At 36.4% G+C, this 26,506-nt stretch overlaps 1 protein-coding gene across 1 annotated transcript in view; it reads left to right on the top strand.

The window, feature by feature from the left end:
- Positions 1–732: 732 nt before the first annotated feature.
- LOC130239288 (E3 ubiquitin-protein ligase FANCL-like) overlaps positions 733–26,506 on the top strand; it is a 31,547-nt gene continuing 5,773 nt past the window's right edge. The window contains 10 exon segments of the mRNA XM_056470382.1: positions 733–1,013; positions 1,160–1,183; positions 1,185–1,219; positions 3,272–3,332; positions 3,662–3,718; positions 3,874–3,971; positions 7,371–7,467; positions 12,163–12,231; positions 24,129–24,279; positions 24,397–24,480. Coding sequence (XP_056326357.1) covers positions 927–1,013; positions 1,160–1,183; positions 1,185–1,219; positions 3,272–3,332; positions 3,662–3,718; positions 3,874–3,971; positions 7,371–7,467; positions 12,163–12,231; positions 24,129–24,279; positions 24,397–24,480 — 763 coding nt within the window. The 5' untranslated portion in view covers positions 733–926.

Here is a 26,506-nt window from a genome sequence, read left to right as displayed (position 1 = left end):
TAGAATCACTGTTTAAGAAACCACTGTCCATGTTACAAATAATAGCTATTAAAATAATACTTCCATTTTTTTTTCAGGAACAACAAATTTATCATTTTTTTCACAACAACCATAATTTACTCATCCTCAACTTATTCCACGTGTTTGAGTTTCTTTCTGCTAATGAACACAAAATAAGACATTTTGAAGAATGCTGAAAAACCAATACACATTGCCTTCCGCGTTATTTTTCCCTACAAATTATCTTTAAAATGAATTTTGGTCTGGAGTCACTTGACACTTAAAATAACTAAATTTAAATGTAGTATTGATAACAATAACATAATTTAACTAATTTAAGCATTACAATGTATGTTATAATGACGATCAGGTGCGTGGCCTAGGTTTTGACCTACCTGTTAATCTTGACTTTCCTGGAAACACTCATCAACAATGCAGTCATCTTAAACTTCATATTTTTTGACAGTGGCCTTCATTTTACAAGATGTTGAGGGATTCTGGTGAAGTAGGTAAACTGCTGACAAACAAGCAATTATTTTTTCCCGTTTAAACGGCCTTATTTAATTAAATACTTCATCTTTGAATGTTTATTTGCGGTTGGCAAACTTACTGGCGTATTACCGCCACTGCCTAAATTCTAGCGCACTTTAGTTTAAATAAAGTTTGGTCATTCAAACTGCAGTGACGTCGGCGACGCTTGAGTCTTTCCGCGGGAAGTTACTTTCAATTTGCTAGGATCACAGCAGTCGAAGAAGATTCTGACAGCTGCGACTGTTTGACTGTTTTCCACAACAACAACAACAACAGACAGACAGCATTTGTCTATGTTTTCTTTAGTTTGATATTTGTACTATCGTATGCCGTTACTGGTACTTGGTTAGCGGCATTTATATTCCCTCTGTGGTTTGCCATAGTTCTTGGTCATCATGAGCTGTTTGCTGATGAGAGAAAGCCCTTTGATTATTGCGCTGAACAAGGAGAAGACGCTCTATGATGGCTTCATCACAGTGCTGGTAAGGACAGTTTCATCTTGACTACGACACTGCTAGTTGTCAGCTCTGTTTACAGTGGGATTATGTAATGCCATGTGTGTCGTGCAGTATTTATGGATGAACGGGTTGCCATGAGTGCCTTATCGTAATTATTTAATCTTTGATAGGAAAAAGACTTCAGGATAAGAATATCTCTACCCCCCTGATCATCAGATGAAACGGGCAAAGTATGTTTGTTGTACTGTATAATTTTTTAATTTCTTTGTTCGTTTATGTGTGTAAGTGCAGTATGTACTGTATTTATATGAGTGACTAAGAATACCAGCAGCATATAACAAGTGTAAAGAAAATACACCAGTTTTATATAATAATAATAATAACAATAATAATAGTAAACAAATATGTTCTAAATTGTCTAAATAGGTTTAATATTTCATAATTATTACATTATTTATTTTTACATTTGACATATTATACATTTTAACATTAGATGAGATACAGCACATGGTAATTTTGACATTGTTATATGTAAAGAGTGAGTGAGTGAGGCAATGAATAAAATAAAATAAAAACAATAAATAAAGCATAAAAAATATGTGCAAAATCTAACATTACATAATAAAATGGTTGTTTAAATACATTTCACACTTGACCTTTGTACTTTTCTTCATGAAATTACAAAAATGCTTTGATTTCAGTGTTCTATTTCCGAAATTAAAAATTAGACTCAATTTACTGGGTTTCATGTGTATATATTTATATAATTTTGCAAATGTTATATTGTAGAAGAATAATTTAATAAGGTAGTAAGTTTATTCCTCATTTAGAAATTTATGTTTATGATTATTTTTTCCCCCAATTTCTGTTTAACTGAGAGAATTTTTTTTTGCACATTTCTAAACATTCATTCATTCATTTTCTTTTCGGCTTAGTCCCTTTATTAATCTGGGGTCGCCGCAGTTGAATGAACCGCCAACTTATCCAGCACATGTTTTAGGCAGCGGATGCCCTTCCAGCTGCAACCCATCTCTGGGAAACACCCATACACTCATTCACACTCATACACTACGGACAATTTAGCCCACCCAATTCACCTGTACCACATGTCTTTGGACTGTGGGGGAAACCGGAGCACCCATGCAAACACGGGGAGAACATGCAAACTCCACAAAAAACGTCAACTGACCAAATCGAGGGTCGAACCAGCGACCTTATTGTTGTGAGGTGACAGCACTACCCAATGCGCCACTGCGTCACCATTTCTAAACATAATAGTTTTAATAACTCATTTCTAATAACTGATTTATTTTATCTCTGCCATGATGACAGTAAATAATATTTGACTAAATATGTTTCAAGACACTTCTATACAGCTTAAAGTGACATTTAAAGGCTTAACTGTGTTTATTAGGTTAACTAGGCAGGTTAGGGTAATTAGGCAAGTTATTGTATAACGATGGTTTGTTCTGTAGACAGTCGGAAAAAAAATAGCTTAAAGGGGATAATAATTTTGACATTAAAAATGGTTTTACATTTTTTAAATGCTAATATTCTAGCCAAAATAAAACAAACAAGACTTTCTCCAGAAAAAAAAAATATTATCAGACATACTGTGAAAATACCCTTGCTCTGTTAAACATTTAAAATATTTCAAAAAGAAAAAAAAAGTTCAAAATACAATATAATATAATATGTATTATATCTTGTTTTACCATCAATGTCGCACTGTGTGAATCCGCAATAGTCACATTCCACATTGCAGGATCTATAATGTGGATTCAGGATTATAGTTGACCAACCACAAAAATTGTGTTGTCATTTCAGTTTAACCATAAAAAGTGAAAGTTTATCATCTGTATGTTTTAAAGACCTGTGACTGCAAGCATTTTAATTGAGTTAATAGCATTTGTGCGCAAGGAATGTGCTTTTTTTAGCTTTAACGAAAATGTATTTTAATTAATTATGTATAAAATTAAGACTGTATAGCTTTATTGTACATTTGATAATTTTATTTCTGTACCTGAATACTGTTAGACTCCTTCATTTATATTAGTGCTCTACAGTTTTTATCTATGCTGTTAATTAGTCTATTATATTTTCTGTGGATGCACTCCTCTACAAAATCGTCCCATTCAATATAAATGTACTAATTATTTCAAAATAGAGCTATTCAAGTTATTTGGTGAAATATTGCAAAATAAAAAAAAATTTACAATGTAAGGTTTTTTTTTCAATATCATGCATCTCTAATCATTATTATTATTGTCTTTGTTTTACAGATTGCATTGTTGTTGGCAAATGAAGCGGCTACTTCATGGTTATCAACATATTGTGAAGCAGGTACAATAAATCAAATGGAAATAGTTTGCAGCTATTACACATCATTCCAGAAATACATCTTAATTAACGCATATTGTTTGTCAAGGGGAGGGGAAAAAGGCATTTTCCATATGCCTCTAGGGTAAAATGATTAGATTTATGATTTGCCCTGCCTAGATTTATGTGGCACCCTAACTAGTTAAAGTTCATTATTTTCTTATGAATTTAAAATGACTAATAATTAACTCCTATGGTCACTCTCATTAGTTAAATGACAGGAGCTGCTTTTGATATTCTGTATGAAATAGTTTAATCATAATATTTGTATTTTAATTTGCTTTCTTTTACAGAGATTACAGCATTCAACTACTTTGATGGCTTTTATCCTGGAGCTCAGGACAGTATTGGTAAATATTGCTCGTTTTATCCCTGAGGTTGAGCATTACCATATTCATGTTGACAAATGTTATACATGATCTCATGTTCAGCATCATATTACCATAATAACCACATGAGTCCTGCAGATTGAATAAATTCTCATTACGAACTTGTGCATTATCAGGAAGTGGCATTGAAGAGCCAACCAGGATGTCAGTCCTTCTCACCACCTCAGTATTATTCGCAGCTGATAACAGAGATGGAGATCTTAGGATGGGATAAGTACGTTCTCTGAGGTTCACATTGCAGTGTTTCCTTCTAATGACATGCAGGACAACTCTTTGCATTACAAATAATGAGTAGGACATTAATATCATGTACTTCTGTCATCAACTCGCTGTAGTTTTTCATGAAAACATTGTGTCACGTTTCTTGCTTCATAATAAAGAAGGCTAATGTGGTGTCTGTCAGCCATGTATCAAGCTGCAATTTCACCAGGCTTCTCATTTTCCACTTTCTATTAATGTCTAAAGATATAATTATGATATTAGCAAATGCAAATTGGTCTAATTGGAGACCCACTCTCAAGTTTAATGGGGAAATGTAGGCTGAAAAGTTAGGCTGGAAATAAGGTGCACGTTTCAGACCTGAATTGCGGTCAGAAGTATTATACACCAGCGCTATCTGTAAATGCACTTGAGATTAATTAAGATCCTTAATTCGTGTCTCTGTTAATAGCCTCAAGTCCGGCACAGTTGTGGACCCTGATTGGTTTAGGAAGGGGGAAGTGCCGCAGAACCTGGTCATTTTAATGAGTTTTAGTTGCCTTGAAGAAGCCACATTTACTGTTAATTACTGTATAGATGAGGTCGGGTCTGTTCTCCCCTCTTATCCCTGTATAAGTTCAAAAGTGCCAGATATTTAGGAAATTACAAAACATCAGTCTCTGGCTGCTTTATAGTGCTGTGTAAGTGTGCTATTTGGAGTATCGCAGCAAAGTGTTAGGTCATAAGAAAATGAGAGTTGAATATTTTGACTTTGATCCCATTTTGCTCCCATTTTACTGTGAGATATTGCGTTTGGTCTGACATCGTCATCTGAAACTGTTGAGATTTTTTTTTTAGACAATTGGTGCATGGGAGCCGTGGTGAGAGGTTGTCACACCTTGCACATGTATGAGAGAGAAGCGTCGGGCCTCTCGCTGTGGTCTTTTAACACCCCGCCAAGATAATGACACCTGAGCAGCTTTCCTATTGGCTGGTCTTCTCACCGTCTCACTCTAGCCAGCAGTTATATCTTAAAACCCATGATCCCTGGTGGCACCTGTGAGAATGGAATAACTGTACTATTTTCAGCAGCTGGCTTTTTGCATATCTGGAAAGTTGTGATGAGAAGTGGCCTTGACGGTATTACGGTTTGTGTTTCCCCCCTCTTATTCTTTGGGAATCTCTTCTCTTTTTTGTTGCCGTTTTATGCCTTCATCTGTAGCCTGTTTGTATGCAAACATGCCAAATGTTCCTTCGCCATTTATGAGGGGAGCTGATTTTCCAGTTGCAAATGTAATGCTCTCATCAATCCTCCCAGCAAGACATCGAGCCGTCAAGCTGTTTCAATCAACTGAGGTGAACGCCAGCAAGGCCTGATACTGTGGCAGGAGATCCCTTTAGAATGCAGAGTGGTTGAATGGGGTTCCAGCTCAGAAAAGAGATCTCAATTTTGAGGAAATGAATGATTGGTGTGATTTTGTGCCAAAAGCTCATGTAATTGAATGTGATGCAAAAGATTCGTCCCGTTGCTTCATGGATTGTGAGGGGGAGAAATAGACTGAGCGGTTAGGACACAGTGAAGCAGAGGAAGAGGCTTTGCAGGTAGAATTTTTGCATATGGTGTTCACAAATGCTTCCACCCATGTTACCAACAGGGTTTTTTTAAAATAAGCATAGACATAAATCTAGACAATCATTGCATAAAATAGAAGTTGTCTTTACTGTTATGATGTACGCTTACTGGCCATTAGGTTTTTCCTTTCTGGTACCAGGTTGTCCCTGTTTTGCCTTCAGAACTGTCTTAATTATTGTTCACAGATTTAGCAAGATGATGGAAACATTCCTCAGAGATTGTTTTGGGTCATCACACAGTCACCACAGATTTGCTACTTGCCCATTCAAATTGGGAATCTCATATTCACCAGATCCAATAGATACTCTATTGGATTGAGATCCACTGCCTGTAGAGGCCATTTGAGTTTAGAGAATCCATGTCATGTTCAAGAAACCAGTCTGAGGTGATTTGAGCTTTATCATATGGCATGCTATCCTGCTGGGGGTAGCCCTCACACAATGTTTTGAATTGGTACTAAAAGATCCCAAGAAAATAAATGTCTGCCATATCGTTACATCACCAGCCTGATGAACCTTTGATACATAACAGGATGAATTCATGTTTTATGTTGCTTACACCAAATTCTGACCCTACCATCTAAAAGTAGCAGCAGAAATCAGACTAAAACTAAGCAGCCCTTTTTCAATCTTCTGTTGTTCAGTTTGGGGAGGTTTGTTAGATTGATTTGTTGAAAGAGTTAATTTAAAAAAATGTTTGATTGATTTATAGACAGTTGATTATATTCTGCAGTAACAAGTATCTGAGCCAACAAAAAGTGCCAGCGAATTCTTCTCTCTCAGATTTTTTGTGAAACTTCTGTGATGTGGATACTGTATGTAATCTGACTGTTTTTGCCAATGGGAACACTCAGAGCAAAGTGTGCATGTATGGACTAACCACAATATGCTGTGTTATAGGACTCGTAAGAAAGCTGCTGAAATAAGAGTGTGTCATGTGAAGTGCTGGAACATTAGCAGACGTAAATCTGCTGTGGTCAATGCAGATGATTCAAGACTTTCCATACTGTTTGCTGGGTGAAAGCATTGTGTATGTCTGCAGAGCATCTTTCGATTAAAAAAACAAACCAAAATATATACAGTTGAAGTCAGAATTATTAGCCCCCCTGAATTATTAGCCCTCTATTTATTTTTTTGTTTGTTTAACAGAGAAGATTTTTTCAACACATTTCTAAACATAATAGTTTTAATAACTCATCTCTAATTACTGATTTATTTTATCTTTGCCATGATGACAGTAAATAATATTTGACTAGATATTTTTCAAGACACTTCCATACAGCTTAAAGTGACATTTAAAGGCTTAACTGTGTTTATTAGGTTAACTAGGCAGGTTAGGGTAATTAGGAAAGTTATTGTATATTGATGGTCTGTTCTGTAGACTATCAGAAAAAAATATAGCTTAAAGGGGCTAATAATTTTGATCTTAAAGTGGTTTTTAAAAAATTAAAAACAGCTTTTATTCTAGCCGAAATAAAACAAAATAGACTTTCTCCAGAATAAATAATATTATCAGACATACTGTGAAAATTTACTTGCTCTGTTAAACATCATTTAAAAAATATTTTAAAAAGAAAAAAAATCAAAGGGGGGCTAATAATTCTGACTTCATCTGTATATATTTTTTTCTATTTGGTCTTAGCTGATTTGTTTGGACATTGAAGCAAATTCACATGCAATACTTCTATTTTTCTTTCAAAAATGTTCTGTAAGTGGTGTCTGTTGGCCTATTTGATGCACATTGTATTTGTTGTCTTATTGTGTTGTTGATGTGTTTCGGCAGACTGCTTTTCATTGATGCAGAGTTCCGCACACTCCAGCTGAAGACAGAGGACTCTGCAGGTCGTCACCACACCATTACTGTCAAACTCAAGTCCAAGGTAAAGTGTCAATTCCTGATTTGTACTTTTTAATTTTTTTTATATTTGTACGTGTCAGGTGACAATGTTATTATATGGCAAAAAAGAATAAAAATTGATGTATTGCGAAAAATTATTTCAATAACTGCTGTTCTGCATTAACCCAGGCTTGTGTCACATGACCCTTTTGAAATAATAGAACAAATATATCAATAAAAATAAATCAGTTGTGATAGTAAAGACAAAAATGTAACAAAAGATGTGATTTTTAAATAATGCTGTTGTTTTGAACTTTTTCGATTTTGAAATAGAAGAGTACTGAAAAATAAAATGTATCAGTGTTTTCAAAAAAATAAGAAACAAAAGATGTTTTCAACGTTGATAATATGTACAACCATTATTAAAGATTAACATTAGAAATAATAATAATCATAAAATAGCAGAAAATATGTATATTAGAATGATTTGAAGTGACCCTGAAGCATGAAGAAATAACGCTAAAAGTTCAATTCAATTCAATTCACCTTTATTTGTATAGCGCTTATACAATGTAGATTGTGTCAAAGCAGCTTCACATAAAAGGTCATAGTAAATAGGAACAGTGTAGTTCAGTTTGTAGTGTTTAAGTTCAGTTCAGTTTAGCTCAGTTCAGTGTGGTTTAATAATCACTACTGAGAGTCCAAATATTGAAGAGCAAATCCAACGATGTGCAGCTCTATAGATCCTGAACCATGCAAGCCAGTAGCGACAGCGGAGAGGGAAAAAAGCTTCACTAATGGCGGAAGTGAAGAAAAAAAACCTTGTCACAAGTCACAACTAAATCACAATTTAATCACAAAAAAACAATTATCCTAAATTGAAATAATATTTTTAAAATTTTTGTTTTTAAATAAATAGGTGACGCGGTGGCGCAGTAGGTAGTGCTGTCACCTCACAGCAAGAAGGTCGCTGGTTCGAGCCTCAGCTGGGTCAGTTGCCGTTTTTGTGTGGAGTTTGCATGTTCTCCCCGCGTTCGTGTGGGTTTCATCCGGGTGCTCCGGTTTCCCTCACAGTCCAGACATGCAGTACAGGTGAATTGGGTAGGCTAAATTGTCCTTAGTGTATGAGTGTGGATGGATGTTTCCCAGAGATGGGTTGCAGCTGGAAGGGCATGCGCCGCGTAAAACATGTGCCGGATAAGTTGGCGGTTCATTCAGCTGTAGCGACCCCAGATTAATAAAAGGGACCAAGCCGAAAAGAAAATGAATGAATATTTTTAAATAAATGCATTTTGAATCTGGAATTAAAAATCTAATTCAAGGTCTTTCTCATTTGGCTCCAAAATTAAATATGTGTGTGTACTTTGTAAATATATTACATATATTTACATACAATACATTTTATGTACTGGATATAAATCCGGATTTAAAAATATAATCTTTTTTTCCAGAAATACAGAGATCTGTCCCCTTTTAAGTCAGGATCTACAAAAATAAACTTTCTGACAAAAATAATTTTGTCATTTTGCAGATTCCTGATTTTTGTGGGTCACAGATGCAAATGTACCCGGATAAGTTGACACAGCTTTCTATATCTAGATTCTCAGACTCAGCTGGACTGCAGAAGCAGCAGAACTTTGGGTTTAGTATCTAACTTTAAGCAGGTGGCACTAATGTGCTGTGACTGTAAGATTATGTTGAGAGATGGAGCTGTGAGATTGTGGCAGGGCCTGAAGGAGAGGTGAGAGAGTGCGCGGGGATGCGGAGGTGCAGATAAGACCAGGAGTGATCCTCATAAGGTGATTACAGAGGCCACAGAAGAAGCAGAAAATTGTGGCGTGTGAGTGGTTTATAGTTTGAGAGTCGGGCCGTAAGTGTGAGCTCTGCTTGGCATTGGAAGTGGTTACGTGGTATGGATGCCAGTGGCTCCTTGCGGACACTGCACGGGGTACTGATGAGATTCAGCAGGGCGTGAGAAGCCCCCTGTGCCCACCTGCCCATCGTCCTGCTGGGTGCTAAAAATAGCCGTGATCTACCCACCTCACATCTGCTCATCCTCCCAGAGCCGGGCACCTCTCACAAGGCCCTCCGTCACCCAGCGGCAGCTTACTCAATAGGAACCAGTGAAGGCATCTCTGCTTCTGCTGTAAGTGTGGGTTGTGGGGTCATGGTTGTATTATTGGATATAACATGGTAACATATGTAGGAGAATATCAGGATTAAAGAGGTGAAGTAAGACTTTGTGTGCGGTAAGATGTTCCGCTATGGAGAGTGGACATTCTCTGCTTAAATGCATAACTATTGATAATAGTTTTATCTGTTAATTAATTAACATTGTTATACATTTAATTTACTTTATTTTATACTTTTATTATTGATAATAGTTTTAAATGTTAAATAATTAACATTGCTATAATTTTATTTTAGTTACTTTGTATTGTATTGTGTGTACCCTGCCATTCAGCATTCATGTAACATACACTACAATTGTGCTTGTATCTGGGTGTCCACTGGGTCTTAAAAAGTCTTAAATTTCACAAATTTAATTTTAGACCTTAAAAAGTCTTAAATTCACAAAAATGTTGTTAAATAATTGTAATTGAGTCTTAATTTTCCTATGTCCATGTACAGCTACGCAACCAGGCCAACATGCATCCAGTCACCAACAATCATCACGATAGAACTTTTAACAAATCTCAATACAATAACTCTGTTTATTACCAATATGGTTTCGTTATATTCCTTACAATAATATTTGTTTAAAAGTTCTCTGTGTATTTATAGTCCATAAATGATGACCTGGACAGACTGGTGGCCATACATTTAGTTTTATATTTTTTAAAGATTTCTTTTTTCTTTTTTTTTAGTTCTGTTGAAAAATGTGTGTGCATACAGCTGGGTTGCTTGTTTGACAATGTATTTAAAATATGTGGCTAAAAAATAACTATAATATACTATCCTGTATAAGTCTGACATTTAATTCACAATAGCCTTAAAAAGGTCTTAAAACGTCTTACATTTGACGTTGTGAAACCTGCAGAAACCCTGTATATATTTGAAAGTAGTCTCTTATGTTCAATAAGGCTGTATTTGCTGAATACAGTAAAAAACACAGTAAAACAATAATACATTATTTTTATTACTTTTTAAAATATGAATGATTGCATTTTTTTTTTAAAAGGGCACTGGTCCAGTCTTAAGTGTTACATGATCCTTCAGAAAATATTCAAATATGATTATTTTTATCCTCAAAAACATGTTGGTTGATTGATTGATTGATTATTGATTCAATCGAATCTTTCTGGAGACTTTGGTGAATAAAACGATCAAAAGAAAGTTAAAGAAATGGACATATTTTGTAACATTATAAACAATTTTGTGATCCATTGCACCCCTAATGGTGTGTTTTTTAATGGCAGTTTAGTGATTTAGCAATAAAAAATGTGCAATAAATTGCTGTGCTATATTATTTAAGTATATTAAGTATATTTAAGTATATTATATTGTGACCTTGTTTCATGAGGCATATCTATTAGCCAGATTCTTGCTGATACACAGCCCTAAATGCTTGCCTACATCCTACCATTTATATTTAAAGGGCACCTACAGTATGATAAAAATCATCTTTTGTAAGCTGTTTGGACAGAGCTGTGTGTAGGTCAAGTGTGTTCACAGTCATATTGGAGTAATAGAAACAAAATAGGTCTCTTTTTTAAATTTCCTGACATTAAAATCCAAATCCCTCCCATTTTGAGACCCACCACAATGTGATGTAAGAGTGTGGTTTCCCCGCCCACAGAATTGATTGACTGCAGCGTATTAACATGTAACGCATAAAATCATATTCACAAGACAGGATGTGCACAAAGCAACTGAGAATTAAAGATCTGTTCAGCTCGCTGTGATCATCAATCATCATCAAATGTGATCAAGAATGAATTTCACAAGTTAAAAACATTTTTAAAACAGTGTTTATAATGAATTACAGCAAATTTACCATCTTTACACAGACGCATGTCAGTACAATTATAAAAGAAGAAGCTTCAATCCCGATTTGTGGATGTTAAGTCAGGTTTATTTTGTACATTAACCTAACGAATGTCCATACAGCAGTGGATATTAACATGTATCCTGTCACATTTGCCATGCAAAAACAGTGCAAAGTTAATTGCGCGCACTGTGTGTGCGTGAATTTTGTACTGACATTGTGTGACTCATTTCAGAAAAGCTTGAATTAACTCCACAACAAATACATCAAATAATTATTGGCAAAGTTCTTACTGTAGTATTTCTCACAAACATTAGGCGAGATCTGCTTCCTTCATGTCTGTCACTGTGCTGTTTATGCGATGGAGACGCAGACACATTGACAGGCACGTGGGAATTGTGAGCGGGGAGAACTAGCATTAAAGGCACAGGCAGCAAAAACAGCTACAATGTGTTCAGAGCAGTAGATTTCAGTATTCTGAAAGGTATAATAAATATTGTGATGGGTGTTTTGAGCTGAAACTTTACAGACACATTCTGAAGACACTAAAGACTTATCTTAAATCTTGAAAAAGGGGTAAAATATGTGCCCTTTTAAACTTTCCGAAAAAGACCATAGCAGACTTTTGATCATAGCAGACCAGTAACATTTTGAGTGATAAAAGCATCTAATAAGTTAATGTACCTCCTTGCTTACCTTATAGTTTTAAACCATGATTATCTCTCACAATTATTTTCTCTTTTTGTTCAGTATCCAGCTGAGGCTCCAGAGTTTTCTGCAGATCTTCCAATTCCTCTGGTCATCACGTGGACCTCTCAGGTACATATTTTTAAATAGTTTGAAAAAGTTTTTGAACAAAACAAATTACTATTAAGTCAATTTGGCTTTTAATCACATTACTACAATTGGCCTTTAAAAAAAATAACAATTAAAACACAACGTTTTTAATTAACAAAGTTTTTTTTGGCATTTGAAGGTGTGTTTTTGTTGATGAAAGGTACTCCGTTCCGCCGCCGCTTTGATGTTGCACTCATAAAAAAACACAATAACTCCCCTCACAAAGGCTCAAAGTGTGCCAAATAAACCGACAGGACGGCGATCTGGAAAGCTACATATGTTAGCGGCCTCTAATGAGCCTCGACGAGTTTTCCTCTTACGTATAACAATTAAAAGCGAGAACGGAGACCCATTTTTCACTGTCGTTTTCTTTTTATCATCGTCCTCTGTTTTCGCCTCCTCCCCTGTAACAAAAAAAACAGGCTCCTCTTCAGTCATACGTTTGCTCCAATTACTTTGAGGTGGATGAAAGCGACTTGGCACATTGCACAGCAGTGGTGTGAGTTAGGGAGGGTTGTGCGTTGTGTTGGGTGAGGGATGGTGGTGGAACATGGCTTTCTGACAGAGAAGACCAGCTCAGCACACAGCAGCCTTCTGTCGACCGAAGCCCTGCTGCGCTGCTGATGTCTTGATGCATCTTCTCGTTTCGGGGAAGAGAAAGGCCTGTCCGCCTGCCTCTCACGTACATTTGAATGAGTAATGATTACCTGCGCTCAGCTGACTGTGTTTGTGCATGTGTGAGAGAGTCAGTGAGTTTGTGAGTAATGTATAATATGGATCAGGAGATTTGGCGAGGTGTGCTCTTTGTTTGGTGGCGGACGCAGCGGTGCAGGTGCGTCTCAGCAGGATTTACACTCAACAAGCCACCAGGCCCGACTCGTGGAGCGCACGCAGAGAAACAATCCACACAGCATCAATTTTTAACCCACAACCTATTTTAGAAAAGTGAGCATGATATGACTCATGTTTGTTGCAGTAACAAAGAAATGTTTAATGATGAAACAAGATTTGTCCTAAGGATATTATTGCTTGTTGCAAAAAAATGATAACATTACATTGGATGGAAGAAGGTTCTCCAAAGGTGGATTAGTGGATTCAGAGACTTAAACAGGTCTATGTAATGGAAAAAATTACTGCATGTCTACAAAAGAAGACGGATATTTTTCTGAAGAGGTCGAAAAGTATTAAAACATATATAGATATGTATATAATAGGTTACTTAACCCATCTGGGCCAGACGGAATCTGCGAACGTTTTTTGATGTTTCTGCGGGGAATTTTGGTAAAAATCTGCGAATTTCTGCGGAATTATTTTGGGAGTATCATAACTAAAACCTTAATATGTGAAATAAAAAAAAAATAATTTTTAAACTTTTATTTAATGTTTAAAATGCAAATCCAGTTAGATTCACTTTATTTGGTAAACAAAGCAAGTCTCTCATATAATATATCTACTAAAAGGCAGAAAATATTACTTTACAAACTGTATTGTATATAAATCAGATGAACATTTTCATATTAGTCAATAATATTATTGTAATTAATTTAAAAACTGAATAAATATAGATTTACACACATTTACTCAAGTAAATAAAAAGAATTAATGATGGGCTGAAAATCTGGGGAAAATCTGCGGAATTCTGCCAGCGCAGATTCCGTGTGAGCCTACCTATCACCAATGTAATTTTGAGGTAACTACAATGTAACACAATGTAACTTGATGTACAAATGTATCCCCTGAAAAGTAATTATGATGGCAGTATTTTATTTATTTTATTTTATTTTATTTTATTTTATTTTATATTTTTTATTTTTTATTTTTATAACATCATTATTTTTTATGCATTCCCTCATCTGTAATGGGGTTAAATTGTTGGGGAAGAGGTTGTTCTAAAAAAATGTATTGAAAAATCTTAAATAAAATTGATTTTTGTCAAAAGATTTGTAAGATTTTTTTTTTTTAACATTTCTGGAAAAAATAAACAAATAAAGTTATCTGCATCAAAAATAAAGTAAGAAAAGGACTGAAATGTCATTAAGTTAAAAATAACTTTTTAAAAATTTTATATAAATATTACTTAAAAACAAAACATTTTTTAACATTAACTACAAATAAATGATTAAAGCTTTAAATGTTAATTGAATGAATGAAACTTATTCAAGTCACTTATTTAATATACAATTTTTTTACTTTTAAGCAATAATTGTTAATTGTAATCATAATATAATATAATAAATATAATATAATATAACATAACATAACATAACATAACATAACATAACAACATAATATAATATAATATAATATAATATAATATAATATAATATAATATAATATAATATAATATAATATAATATAATATAATATAATATAATATAATACAATATAATATAACATAATATAATATAATATAATTATTCCATTAACTGTCATTTCCAGTTTAATGCTGCATGAATTAAAACTGCATGAACTATAATTTTAGGATCATTGAATATTTAAGTTATTGATCATTTAAACAGATTTTAATTCTTGTATTTTCTGTTTTTATTTTACATTTAAAGTGCTTTATTTCAAATTGTAAAAAAAAAAAAAGTTAAAGTTTTTAGTTTTAATCTGCTAAGAACCCCAGAACTAACCTCATGAAGACAAGTGATTAAATATTAATGTAAATTCATCTTCATGTATACTTCCAATAATGTTAGTGCTGGGAACATTTTTGGCTTTTTTCCACTAATGTGATAAATGAACGATTTGTTAAGCCCTGAATTACTTCTTTACGTCGTCCTTAACCACCACAATTATAGACATTGAGCATTAAGGAATACATATTTCTCTTTGTGCACTTATTGATTTATTTACTTGACACTTGTTCACTAAATGACTGAAAATGCACCATTGAACATTATGAGGCGGGACCTAATTGGTAGAGTTAACAGAACAGTGCACATGCTGTCACCTCACTGGGGAGGAATTCATTGTGCCGTTCCACATTTCAGGCACATTTCCAAGAGAAATTCAATTACGAGGACATCTCGCCTGCACCATATATTTAAATAAAAGCATAACTATAATCACACAACCGGCATTAATTGGGAAATAATTGCTGCGTCTTTGCACCTGTGCGATGCTAAATTGTGTGTGCTGTATTGGCACAATGACCCATTATATTTGTTTCATGCTCTTTTTCCTATATCAGAGCATTTCGTCCTGTGTGGCGTCCGGAAAGGCTCGTTCACATTAATATGTCCTAGTCTTAACACATTTTTCTTCCCCAGTGTTTGCTGTGTTTTTGATTTTCCTGTCTGCATATTTCTTGCTTTAGTGCAACTGTCTACGAAAACCAAAGTCAGTTGATTTGTTTTGTTGTGTTCAATTACCAGCTCTGACTGCTCTGCCTCTGTGCTCTCCAATTTAACATGTATGGAAATGTATCGCAGAATCAGGCACATAATCAACATCAGCGCACACAAATTATATGACAAAAGAAAAACACATGAGATCTCATCCTATAAACGCAACCAGTCTTGTCCCTCTTAAATCAGTTGAGATTGGCTGTATTATGTGGTCGAGGTATTACAATGGTTCAAAATTACTGTTGACAAATGTGATTTAACATCTCACAATCTAAAATCAATCTAGTTTCCCCTCTGATCACAACAAAAATACATTGTGTGTGCGTGCGTCTGTGTGTGTGTGTGTGTAGTACATGCTGTATATTGGATTAAAAATTAGTTTATTACATTATTTTTTGGGTGGTGCAACTTAATTTAGTTTAAATGCATTTTATGCTGCATCAAATTGACAGTATTTATTTTATTATATGCATTCTACACTGTACATACATACATACATACACACATACATTCATACTGTAACACGGAGAGCGACAGAGACAACTGAGGTTTAGGATCCACGTGCAGGTTTATTCAAAGTCAGGGAGGCAATGGTTAACACAGGTGCAAACAGATGTATAAAGGCAGTCCAGAATCGTAGTCAAAAGTATCAGGCGAGAGGTCGGAAGGCAGGCGGCAGACAGGGAAAACTAGGTAAACAAGGCAAAGATGAAAACACGGAGAAACAAGACTTGGAGAAATGCGTTGTAATGTCACTTTACAGATAACAAGACTCGGCAAGGGAAGTGAGTGTGTGTGCTGCTTAAGTAGTGTGTGTAATCAGTCTTTGATAATCCTCAGGTGGTGCAGGTGTAATCAGTCAAAATGAGGAAGCATGTGTGTTTGTGAACGGAGTGCATGTATGAAAATGTAGTCCATGAATGGCGGATTTGTAGTCCATGTGTGTTTGTGTGTGAGATCCAGCGATCTAGGAGTTATGATCGCTGATGATCGTGACACATACATACATACAGTGCATCCGGAAAGTATTCATCGCGCTTCACTTTTTCTACATTTTTTTTGTTACAGCCTTATTCCAAAATGGATTAAATTCATTTATTTTCTCAAAATTCTACCCACAATACCTCACAATGACAAAGCGAAAAAAGATTTTTTGAAATTGTTGCAATTTTATTGAAAATAAAAAACCTGAAAAAAATCACATGTACATCAGTATTCACAGCCTTTGCCGTGGAGGTCTAAATTGAGCTCAGGTACATTCTGTTTCCACTGATCGTTCTTGAGATGTTTCAGCAGCTTAATTGGAGTTCACCTGTGGTAAATTCAGTTGATTGGACATGATTTGAAAAGGCATACACCTGTCTACATAAGGTCCCAGGGTTGACAGTGCATGTCAAAGCACAAACCAAGCATGAAGACAAAGGAATTGTCTGTATACCTCCGAGACAGGATTGTCTCGAGGCACAAGGCTGGGGAAGGTTACAGAACAATTTCTGCTGCTCTGAAAGTTCCAATGAGCACAATGGCCCCCATCATTCCTAAGTGGAAGATGTTTGGAACCACCAGGACTCTTCCTCGAGCTGGCCGGCCATCTAAGCTGAGTGATCAGGGAAGAAGGGCCTTAGTCAGAGAGGTGATCAATAACCCGATGGTCACTCTGTCTGAGCTCCAGCGTTCTTGTTGACTGTCAGACCATAAGAAACAAAATTCTCTGGTCTGGTGAGACTAAAATTGAACCCTTTGGAGTGAATGCCGGGCGTTACGCTTGGAGAAAACCAGGCACCGCTCATCACCAGGCTAGTACCATCCCTACAGTGAAGCATGGTGGTGGCAGCATCATGCTGTGGGGATGTTTTTTAGCAGCAGGAACTGGAAGACTAGTCAGGATAGAGAGAAAGATGAATGCAGCAATGTACAAAGACATCCTGAATGAAAACCTGCTTCAGGGTGCTCTTGACCTCAGCCTGGGGTGACGGTTGGACAATGACCCAAAGCACACCGCCAAAATCAATGGAGTGGCTTTACAACAACTTGGTGAATGTCCTTGAGTGGCCCAGTCAGAGCCCAGACATAAATCCTATTGAACATCTCTGGAAAATGGCTGTACACATTTGCTTCCCATCCAACCTGATAGAGCTTGAGAGGGACTTCAAAGAGGAATGGGCAAAAATTCCCAAAGACAGGTGTGCCGAGCTTGTGGCATCATATTCAAAAAGACTTGAGGCTGTAATTGCTCCCAAAGGTGCATCAACAAAGTATTGAGCAAAGGCTGTGACTACTTATGTGCATGTGATTTTTCAGGTTTTTTTTATTTTTAATAAATTTGCAACAATTTCAAAAAATCTTTTTTTCACATTGTCATTTTGGGGTATTGTGTGTAGGATTTTGAGGAAATAAATGAATTTAATCCATTTTGGAATAAGGCTGTAACATAAAAAATGTGAAAAAGGGAAGCGCTATGATTACTTTCCGGATGCACTGTACATACATGCATTCTGTATATACTGGGGTGTGACGGTATATGTATTCATCCCAAATTGTCATGGTACGGTGATGACAGTTCAGTTCTAGAACTCAAACAGCGAATACAGTCCAGATGTGCAGTCACTGGAGTTAGACAGAAAACAATCTCAGTAGTGCAAAAACTTACCAGCCATTCACAAAGCATGCGTCTCTACATTTTAAAAAGCGAGATGCAGCACTTAAATAGTTCCACCATGTTGCCATTGTCATGTCAACTTGGTACTCAGAAGCTTGCAAGCAACTCTTGCCCTGCCTGTAAGTTCTTCTGATTGGTCCACTGCTATGTAACTGACATTAATGAGCGCCATTTATGTGCGAGGTGCTGCAGAAGACGTGAATTGTCATGCACGTCTGTCAACCATGTTTACATAGAAAAGCAAGTGAGTCCTTTTCTCTACACACACGCAAGATTGAACAGTTGTTGCCCGCTGCATCCGTTTTTATGATGGACCTCTAGTCAGTGCTAGCATTTTCATAAAAGAGATTCCAGTTTAGAAGCTTACTTAATTTATGCACAATTACTGTTGTTAGGAGAGGGTTGGTCTCAACCTTTTAAAAGTTTAATATGCAGTCTAATTATAAAGTTTTGTTTTTCATTGTTCTGTTTATTTTGTGCTTTTTTACATGTAGCTTTTCAGTTCTGTAGCTGATTGTGAACACTTCTGCATGTAAAAAAAAAGTGGAGATTTGTTATTTATTTCTGTTGTAATGTACTTGTATCAAACCGTGACCCCAAAACCAAAATACATACTGAACTGTGACTTGTAACACCCCTAGTATACTGTGTACAGGTACATTCAAATAGACAGATAATGTCCTGATAGAACATTTTCTTTTGTTAGGTAGAATATAAAAATTTAGCATTAAATCAATGCTTAAAAAACTCCTAAAGAAACTGTGTTAAACATTTTGGTGACTTGTGTACTTAAATTATCCTAAATGTTTCCATTTAATGTTTAAATGAAGAGAAATTGGTGTAATTCAGACCAGTAGGAGGCTGTTTCATTGTGTTCCCTTTCAATCACATTATAACTTCGTTGCTCTTTTATACATATATTGTGCTAATCTAGGAAATGTTTTAAGATGCACTTATTGAAAGCATTCTAACTTTTTACTTTACATTTATGCAATACTTTGTGTGGAGGACACAGACCAATGTGTTGCAGTACTGGACGCACATTTTACTAAATAAAATATTAGCCGAAGAGCCTCAGGATCTGTTGTGCACCTACTCTTTTTCTCTTCGTACTCTTATCATACAGTTGAAGTCAGAAATATTAGCCCCCCTGTTTATTTTTCCCCCAATTTCTGTTTAACTGAGAGAAGATTTTTTTTTTTCAACACATTTCTAAACATAATAGTTTTAATAACTCATTTCTAATAACTGATTTATTTTATCTTTGCCAAGATGACAGAAAATAATATTTTACTTAATATTTTTCAAGACACTTCTATACAGCTTAAAGTGACATTTAAAGGCTTAACTAGGTTAATAAGGTTAACTAGGCAGGTTAGGGTAATTAGGCAAGTTATTGTATGACGATGGTTTGTTCCATAGACAGTCGAAAAAAAATTAGCTTAAGGGGCTAATAATATTGACCTTAAAATGGTTCATAAAAAATTAACAACTGCTTTTATTCTAGCAGAAATAAAACAAATAAGACTTTCTCCAGAAGAAAGAATATTATCAGACATACTGTAAAATTTCCTTGCTCTATTAAACATCATTTGGGAAATATTTTAAAAAGAAAAAAAATTCAAAGGGGGTTAATAATTCTGACTTCAACTGTATGATTACAATCTCATCAAGTATTCTCTGTTATTGTTTTCATTAAGCAGTGAAACTTGCCTCTATATTTACATACATTTCTGCCATTTTAAAATGTAACATAATGATTTACATAGTTCAAAACACCTGCAGATTTGACTTGTTCTTGTCTTTTTTATGGGTGTATGCATTGTTGAATGTATTAACCTTTAAAATCAAGGATAGATTCAGATGTTAAATACATTAGCTTCCCAAAAGTCATGTCCAGCCTAAAGAAATTAGATTTTTGCCCCTTATTCTATTTTCCTTGAATTTTTTATATCTTATTGAATATAAAAGTTGTATTTTTAATAATAAAAAAACCTAAAAGCTTGTAGAATGTGGGTATAAGCAATACGTTGCTGTCTGCAGTTCACTTAAAGGGATAGTCAAGTAAATAAATCAATAATTGCACAAAGAGAAAAATGTATTCCGTAATGCTCAATGGATGTAATTGGGATTGTTAAAGACGACGTAAAGAAGTTCAGAAAATCCTGTTCTCATTTACCCACCCTTGACTTGTTGCAAAGCGATTTGAGTTGTTGTTGTTCTGTTGAAAACAAAGGAAGATATATTGAAGAATGTTGGAAACCTGGAATCGTCGATGTCCAAACAAATACTAAGCAAATCAATGTTTACAAGGTTTCCAACTGTCTTCAGTGTTGTTTGTAGACTTTATCGCACACGGTTGCGTCATTTTAGAAGTCTGAAGTTTTGATTTCAAAATTCCACCGACTTTCAGCTCAAGTGCTGCCGTCTCTTTGACACTTAATAAGCCTATTCATCTAAAAATAAAGCACCGGTCGTGGCATTAAGCAGAGAGGATCTGGTGTCCAGACTGAAGTGTTCTGATTCTGGGCCGAGATTAAAGACCTTGAATTGGCAGCCGGGTGGAAAGCGAGGAGTGTGGGTCTGAGGTCAGCGCGGCGTGGGCGACCTGTGCTCCCTCACTTTGACAGCGTGGAGTGAAACGAGGCCAAACCCCATCAGCTGTCAATCATCGGCTGTGATTTATGAGCGGTCAAACTCAAACCATTAGCTCTGCCTCACCACTGGACAGCTCTAAAGGAAACCGAGGCCTACTGTGTTTGTGTATGTTAGAATTAGAGGAAGCCGTTACGCTGAACTGTGGATGGGGCGTCTGTGGTTCTCCATGATCAAACGCCATTGCTAAAAATTCTCTTGTTTGCTGATGTATGAGTTTTGGTCTTTTCCTGTTCAGTCACTTTTTGTATTTGATTTGTTCTTGGTTGGTGCTTTAATCAATGGTTTGTTGACAGGTAGTTGATGAAGACTTGGCAAGGCTTCAGTGGGAACGTTTCTTTTTTTTTTTTTTTTCCTTCACGAGTGTTGATGGTAGAGGGCTGAAGAGTTTGTATAAAGCAGTGATATGAAACCAGACATGTGGACAGTATCAACATCTTCCATATGCAGAAGTGTTCAGGAGTTATTAAAGACAGCCCGGCCAATGTCAGAGTAAGAAAAAAACACACTTGTTCCTGCATATCAAGAGTCGCATGAGAATTTAAAACGATGGTATTTCTTGTGTCTAGGCACTTCTGAGAGATGGGGGAATAAATAAAAACGTTTAAGAGTACAACTGCTGGATGAGAGGCGTCATGTCCATTCAAACTGAGATGTTTAAACATAGTGGATTTTACTGTTCTATTTCTAAATTTAAATACAGTCATTTTACGCTTTCCAGAGATAATTTACTATAGGCCTAACCATATTTTCTGAAAAATATGTTGCACTTGTGTCTCAGGATCAAATGAGCTTTTTTTAAAGTCAAAAAATTATGTTATTTTATTCGGAAAATAAATGTACATTCATTCAAGTTTAAAATAAATGCATTCATTCATTTTCCTTTGGCTTAGTCTCTTTATTTATGAGGGGTCCCTTTATTTATTCCACAGTGGAATGAACCGCCAACTTATCCCACATTGGTTTTACGCAGCGGATACACTTCCAGCCATAAACCAGCACTGGGAAACACCCATACACTCTCATTCACACTCAAACACTACGGGCAATTTAGCTTATTCAATTCACCTGTAGCACATGTCTTTTGACTGTGGGGGAAACCAGAGAACCGGGAGAAAACCCATGTGAACATGGGGAGAACATGCAAACTCCACACAGAAACGCCACCTGACCCAGCCGGGGCTCAAACCAGCGACCTTCTTGCTGTGAGATGACAATGCTAACCACTGCGCCACCGCACCGCCCAAAATAAATACATGCATAAATACACACATACACAACCATTTAGAAACATCATGAACAGGTCATTTATTTCCTCTCAAATTAATCTTTAAATTTAAAGTAATTAATTGATTAATTAATACAAATTAATATTTTAAATTTAACTGTTCAGAACAGTAAAGGGAAATAAAATGGAAGTATAAAAATGTATAAAGTTATATTGTCAGAACAAACAATTTCAACAAAGCATGTTTATCCAAGAGGTCTGATTTATACTTCTGTGTCAGGAGATTGCTCTACCCCACAGCACATACATTGTGTTCAACACAATCGTGAGCATATACAGTATACCTCTGCATTCTGCCTGTGCAATAACACTTCTGAAATGCTAGTAAACCCAAAACACTGGCAAAGAAACTCAACACAGTGGAACAAAGAAAATCCCACTGCATTCTGAAATGCTAGTAGGCAGAGGGGATTTCTATGTTCCACCATGTCGAGTTTCTTTGCCAGTGTTTTGGGTTCATGCCAGAAATGCATGCAATGCTACTATAATAGTAGATGTATCTCAAACTCACACTTGTTTAAGGAATGATTGTTCCAAATGGAGTAAATGTTCAAAAACTTTAATCATAAGATAAACCCAAAACAAAAGATTCCATCTGGAGCTTGTTAAACAATTACTCCACTAGACTCCCATGGCTCTCGGCCTCACAAACACTTGTTATCAATACCAAAATCCCTTTAAGTCATTTCACTCGCGGCCATCTTTGAAATGCCTTTCTGTTTTCTGTTTGAATGGGGAAACATCAGATTCTCCAAGTGTGCTTGCCAAGCTTACAGTTAAATTTCATATTAGCAATTACAAGTAAAATGAAACTACTGTCTCTTTAGTTTCTTTTCTAAACATTCGAATCACACAAAATCGGCAGAAACTCTGGTCTAAGCCCCTCCCCAATCATCAGTCTATGTCAATCAATGACTACGTTAACATAGACATCAGTAATCGAATTATTTGCCTTAATCTAATTAAGACAATAATAAGATTGTGTTTACATGAGTTGCTTTTTAAATGTTTCTTTCATGATCCCGTTTTACATGTAATAGCACATACATAAATTTACGTCATTGCATCACCGGGCTATCCGCATTTCCACCGGAGTTTCATGTAATTTCGGGTGTTTCATTGTTAATTTGTCGACTTTAACTGCAGTTTGGCACTTTCACTTTCATTCGGGCATGGCCCCTGTGACAAAAGAGATATTGGATGCAACTATAAACTGCTGGAAGAATGTTGTTTTAATAGAACTTCATACCGCATGCTGAATGGAAGAAAAAAGCCTCCACATTTCACGATGCAGGTGTCTGTGGTCTGCACTGACTCGGTAGGCGCAGCATGACAAACAGCCGTGTGTGTAGACTATCCTGTCGCAAAACGCAGCGAAAAGCCCTAAATGACAGTAATAGTTCGATTAAGATGTTTACATGTCTGTACTGCACTTCAATAATGTGACTAAAATCGGCATACTCCACATGCCTTAATTCGGTTTCTCTTTAGTTCGATTATGATCTTAATCGGATTAAATTAATCAAATATATGCTAGTCTCTTAATCAGAGTATTGTCTTAAATCACATTAAAATCGAATTATTGGTGTCCATGTAAACGTAGTCAGTGATTGGCTCCTATACTACAAGGCGGGGCTTCATTTGTCATATTGACCATTACACTTTTCCCCCTATTCAAAACTATACGAGTGACACGTCTTGTGTATTCTATAGTCTTTGCCGATACCAAGCCAACCACATGTAGTCACCATGAAATGTACTTCTAGTTTTTGGGTATAGTGAAGGGTATGGAACTTTGCGAAGGCTATATTGGACCTACTACTTCTACTCGGTGCCTTTAGTGTCTTTAAGCCAAATGCCAATTCTCAATCAGAAATACATTAAATATTAGGACTAATTTATTGTCTTTTATTTCAACACCCAGAGCACCTTGGCCAACATCCACAGCCAGTTCCTGTTAAACGTGGAGGCTCTGTCTGACTTTTGGTCAGTGCTGGATGAGATCGATGAGAAGACATGGGTGCTGGAACCAGAAAAACCCACAAAAGCAGACTCCACCAGAAGAATCGCCATTGGTGACATCATATTACTACATTTGAATCTCATTACCAGCAGATTATCCACCATCCAACAATGCCCATTCACAATGATTCCCTATGATATTAAGCTGCCATATCACTGTTCTTCCCCAGGAAACAATGTCTCAATAAAGGTACAAATTGACCCCAGACACCCCAAAATGCTGCCGGAGTGCTGTTTGCTCGGGGCTGAGCACGGTAGGCATTTTTCATATCTGCAGATCTCTCTGTTTATCTCCATAGAGCTTTTATTACGCTTTCCTGCGTGTGAGAGGCAGCTCGGATGTGAAGACTCATGCCTCACTCTCATGCTCTTGTTTTTCAATTACCTCCGTACATAAGTGCACATGCTGTAAATGCTTTACTGCATTTAGACAGCAGCGCTACAGTCGGAGCGGCCGAGCTGACAGCCCGCAATATGTTTGCGGCGCAACGTGCTTTTAGATTCGGAGTGAGATGGTGCTGGAATGGAGGTCAGTTTGCTCTATTTAAGCCGCCGTGATTGTTTCTTTAAATCCAAGGTCATGCTTGGCTGACAATGGCACACAGAACACATTGTCGGTTGCCTAGCAATGTTATTCATTGATATTAAATCCACACTTCAATAGTCAAGACGGTGGCAGCCGCGGACCCTCCGAGCGCGGGGTCAGACAGAAATATTGCTTTTTGCATTTACAAATGACAAACAGAGAGTGCGGCTATCACGTTCCTCCCAGATTGATCTCTCGGGTGGAACAGCCATGATGAGCGCGTTTTATTTGAATTATTTGAATATTTCCCTTTCTGTCAGACGGTTTGTCACAGTAGGAAATGCCCTGTTCTTTCGGCCGCTCTACTGTGGCATTTCTTGGGAGAGAATAGAGATTAGAGGTAAGAAATGACGTGGTTGTGCATTGTCTGTCAGCGCTCGGCGATCAGGTGAGGAACGCTGAATGAGAGATGAGGTAGAGTTAATTGAAACTGCTCGGCTACATTAGGGGGGTGAGCAGCGTTCTTGCCTTCATATACAACACTCCCCCGGGCTTGTTTTTTTTTTGCCATGCAGATTGATTGATATGATTTATGTTGATGGCTTTTTTGTCCCCCAGTGCTTTGCAGACATTATGAAGTCCAGTGTGTATTGCTATTATAAAAACTAAAATATGTGTGTTTGTTTTAATAACGAATAACTGAAAATGAGAACAGATAACAGCTTAACTGTGTTAAGGTCATCAATGTATCTTGTCAAATTTAATAGTTTTCAATGCCAGTTTCACCACCACAGCAATAACAAACAATACATTACTACTGAATACAGCTTTATTAACTAAATGAATTACATTTAAATACGTTATTTTATTAAATATTAAATATATAGACAGTTACAGTGACATTTTACTGTCATTAAGTAAATGTTTCATTTTTATTAGTAAATACACTCACCTGTCACTTTATTAGGTACACCTGCCCAACTGCTCATTAACGCAAATTTTATTTGTTAAATGGCAGCAACTCAATGCATTTAGGCATGTAGACATGGTCAAGACGATCTGCTACAGTTCAAACCGAGCATCAGAATGGGGAAGAAAGGTGATTTAAGTGACATTGAATGTGGCATGGTTGTTGTTTAGTATTTCAGAAACTGCTGATTCACGCACAACCATCTCTAGGGTTTACAGAGAATGGTTCAAAAAAAGACAAAATATCCAGTGAGCGGCAATTCTGTGGGCACAAATGCCTTGTTGATGCCAGAGGTCAGAGGAGAATGGCCACACTGGTTCGAGCTGATAGAAAGGCAACAGTAACTCAAATAACCACTCGTTACAATCGAGGTATGCAGTAGAGCATTTGAGGCACTTGAGGCAGATGGGTTACAGCAGCAGAAGACCACACCGGGTGCCACTCCTGTCAGCTAAGAGCAGGAAACTGAGGCTACAATTCGCACAGGCTCATCAAAATTGGACAATAGAAGATTGGAAAAACGTTGCCTGGTCTGATGAGATTCGATTTATGCTGCGACATTTGCATGGTAGGGTTAGAATTTGGCATCAACAACATGAAAGCATGGATCCATCCTGCCTTGTATCAATGGTTCGTGGTGGTGGTGGTGTAATGGTGTGGGGGATATTTTCTTGACACACTTTTGGACGCCATTAGTACCAATTGAGCATCATGCCAACGCCTGAGTATTGTTGCTGACCATGTCCATCTCTTTATGACCACAGTGTACCCATCTTCTGATAGT

Source organism: Danio aesculapii, chromosome 13 (assembly GCF_903798145.1).
Source record: "Danio aesculapii chromosome 13, fDanAes4.1, whole genome shotgun sequence".
Lineage (NCBI taxonomy): Eukaryota > Metazoa > Chordata > Actinopteri > Cypriniformes > Danionidae > Danio > Danio aesculapii.
The sequence above is the reverse complement of the archived record's forward strand: the minus strand, read 5'-3'. Positions and strand labels throughout refer to the sequence as shown.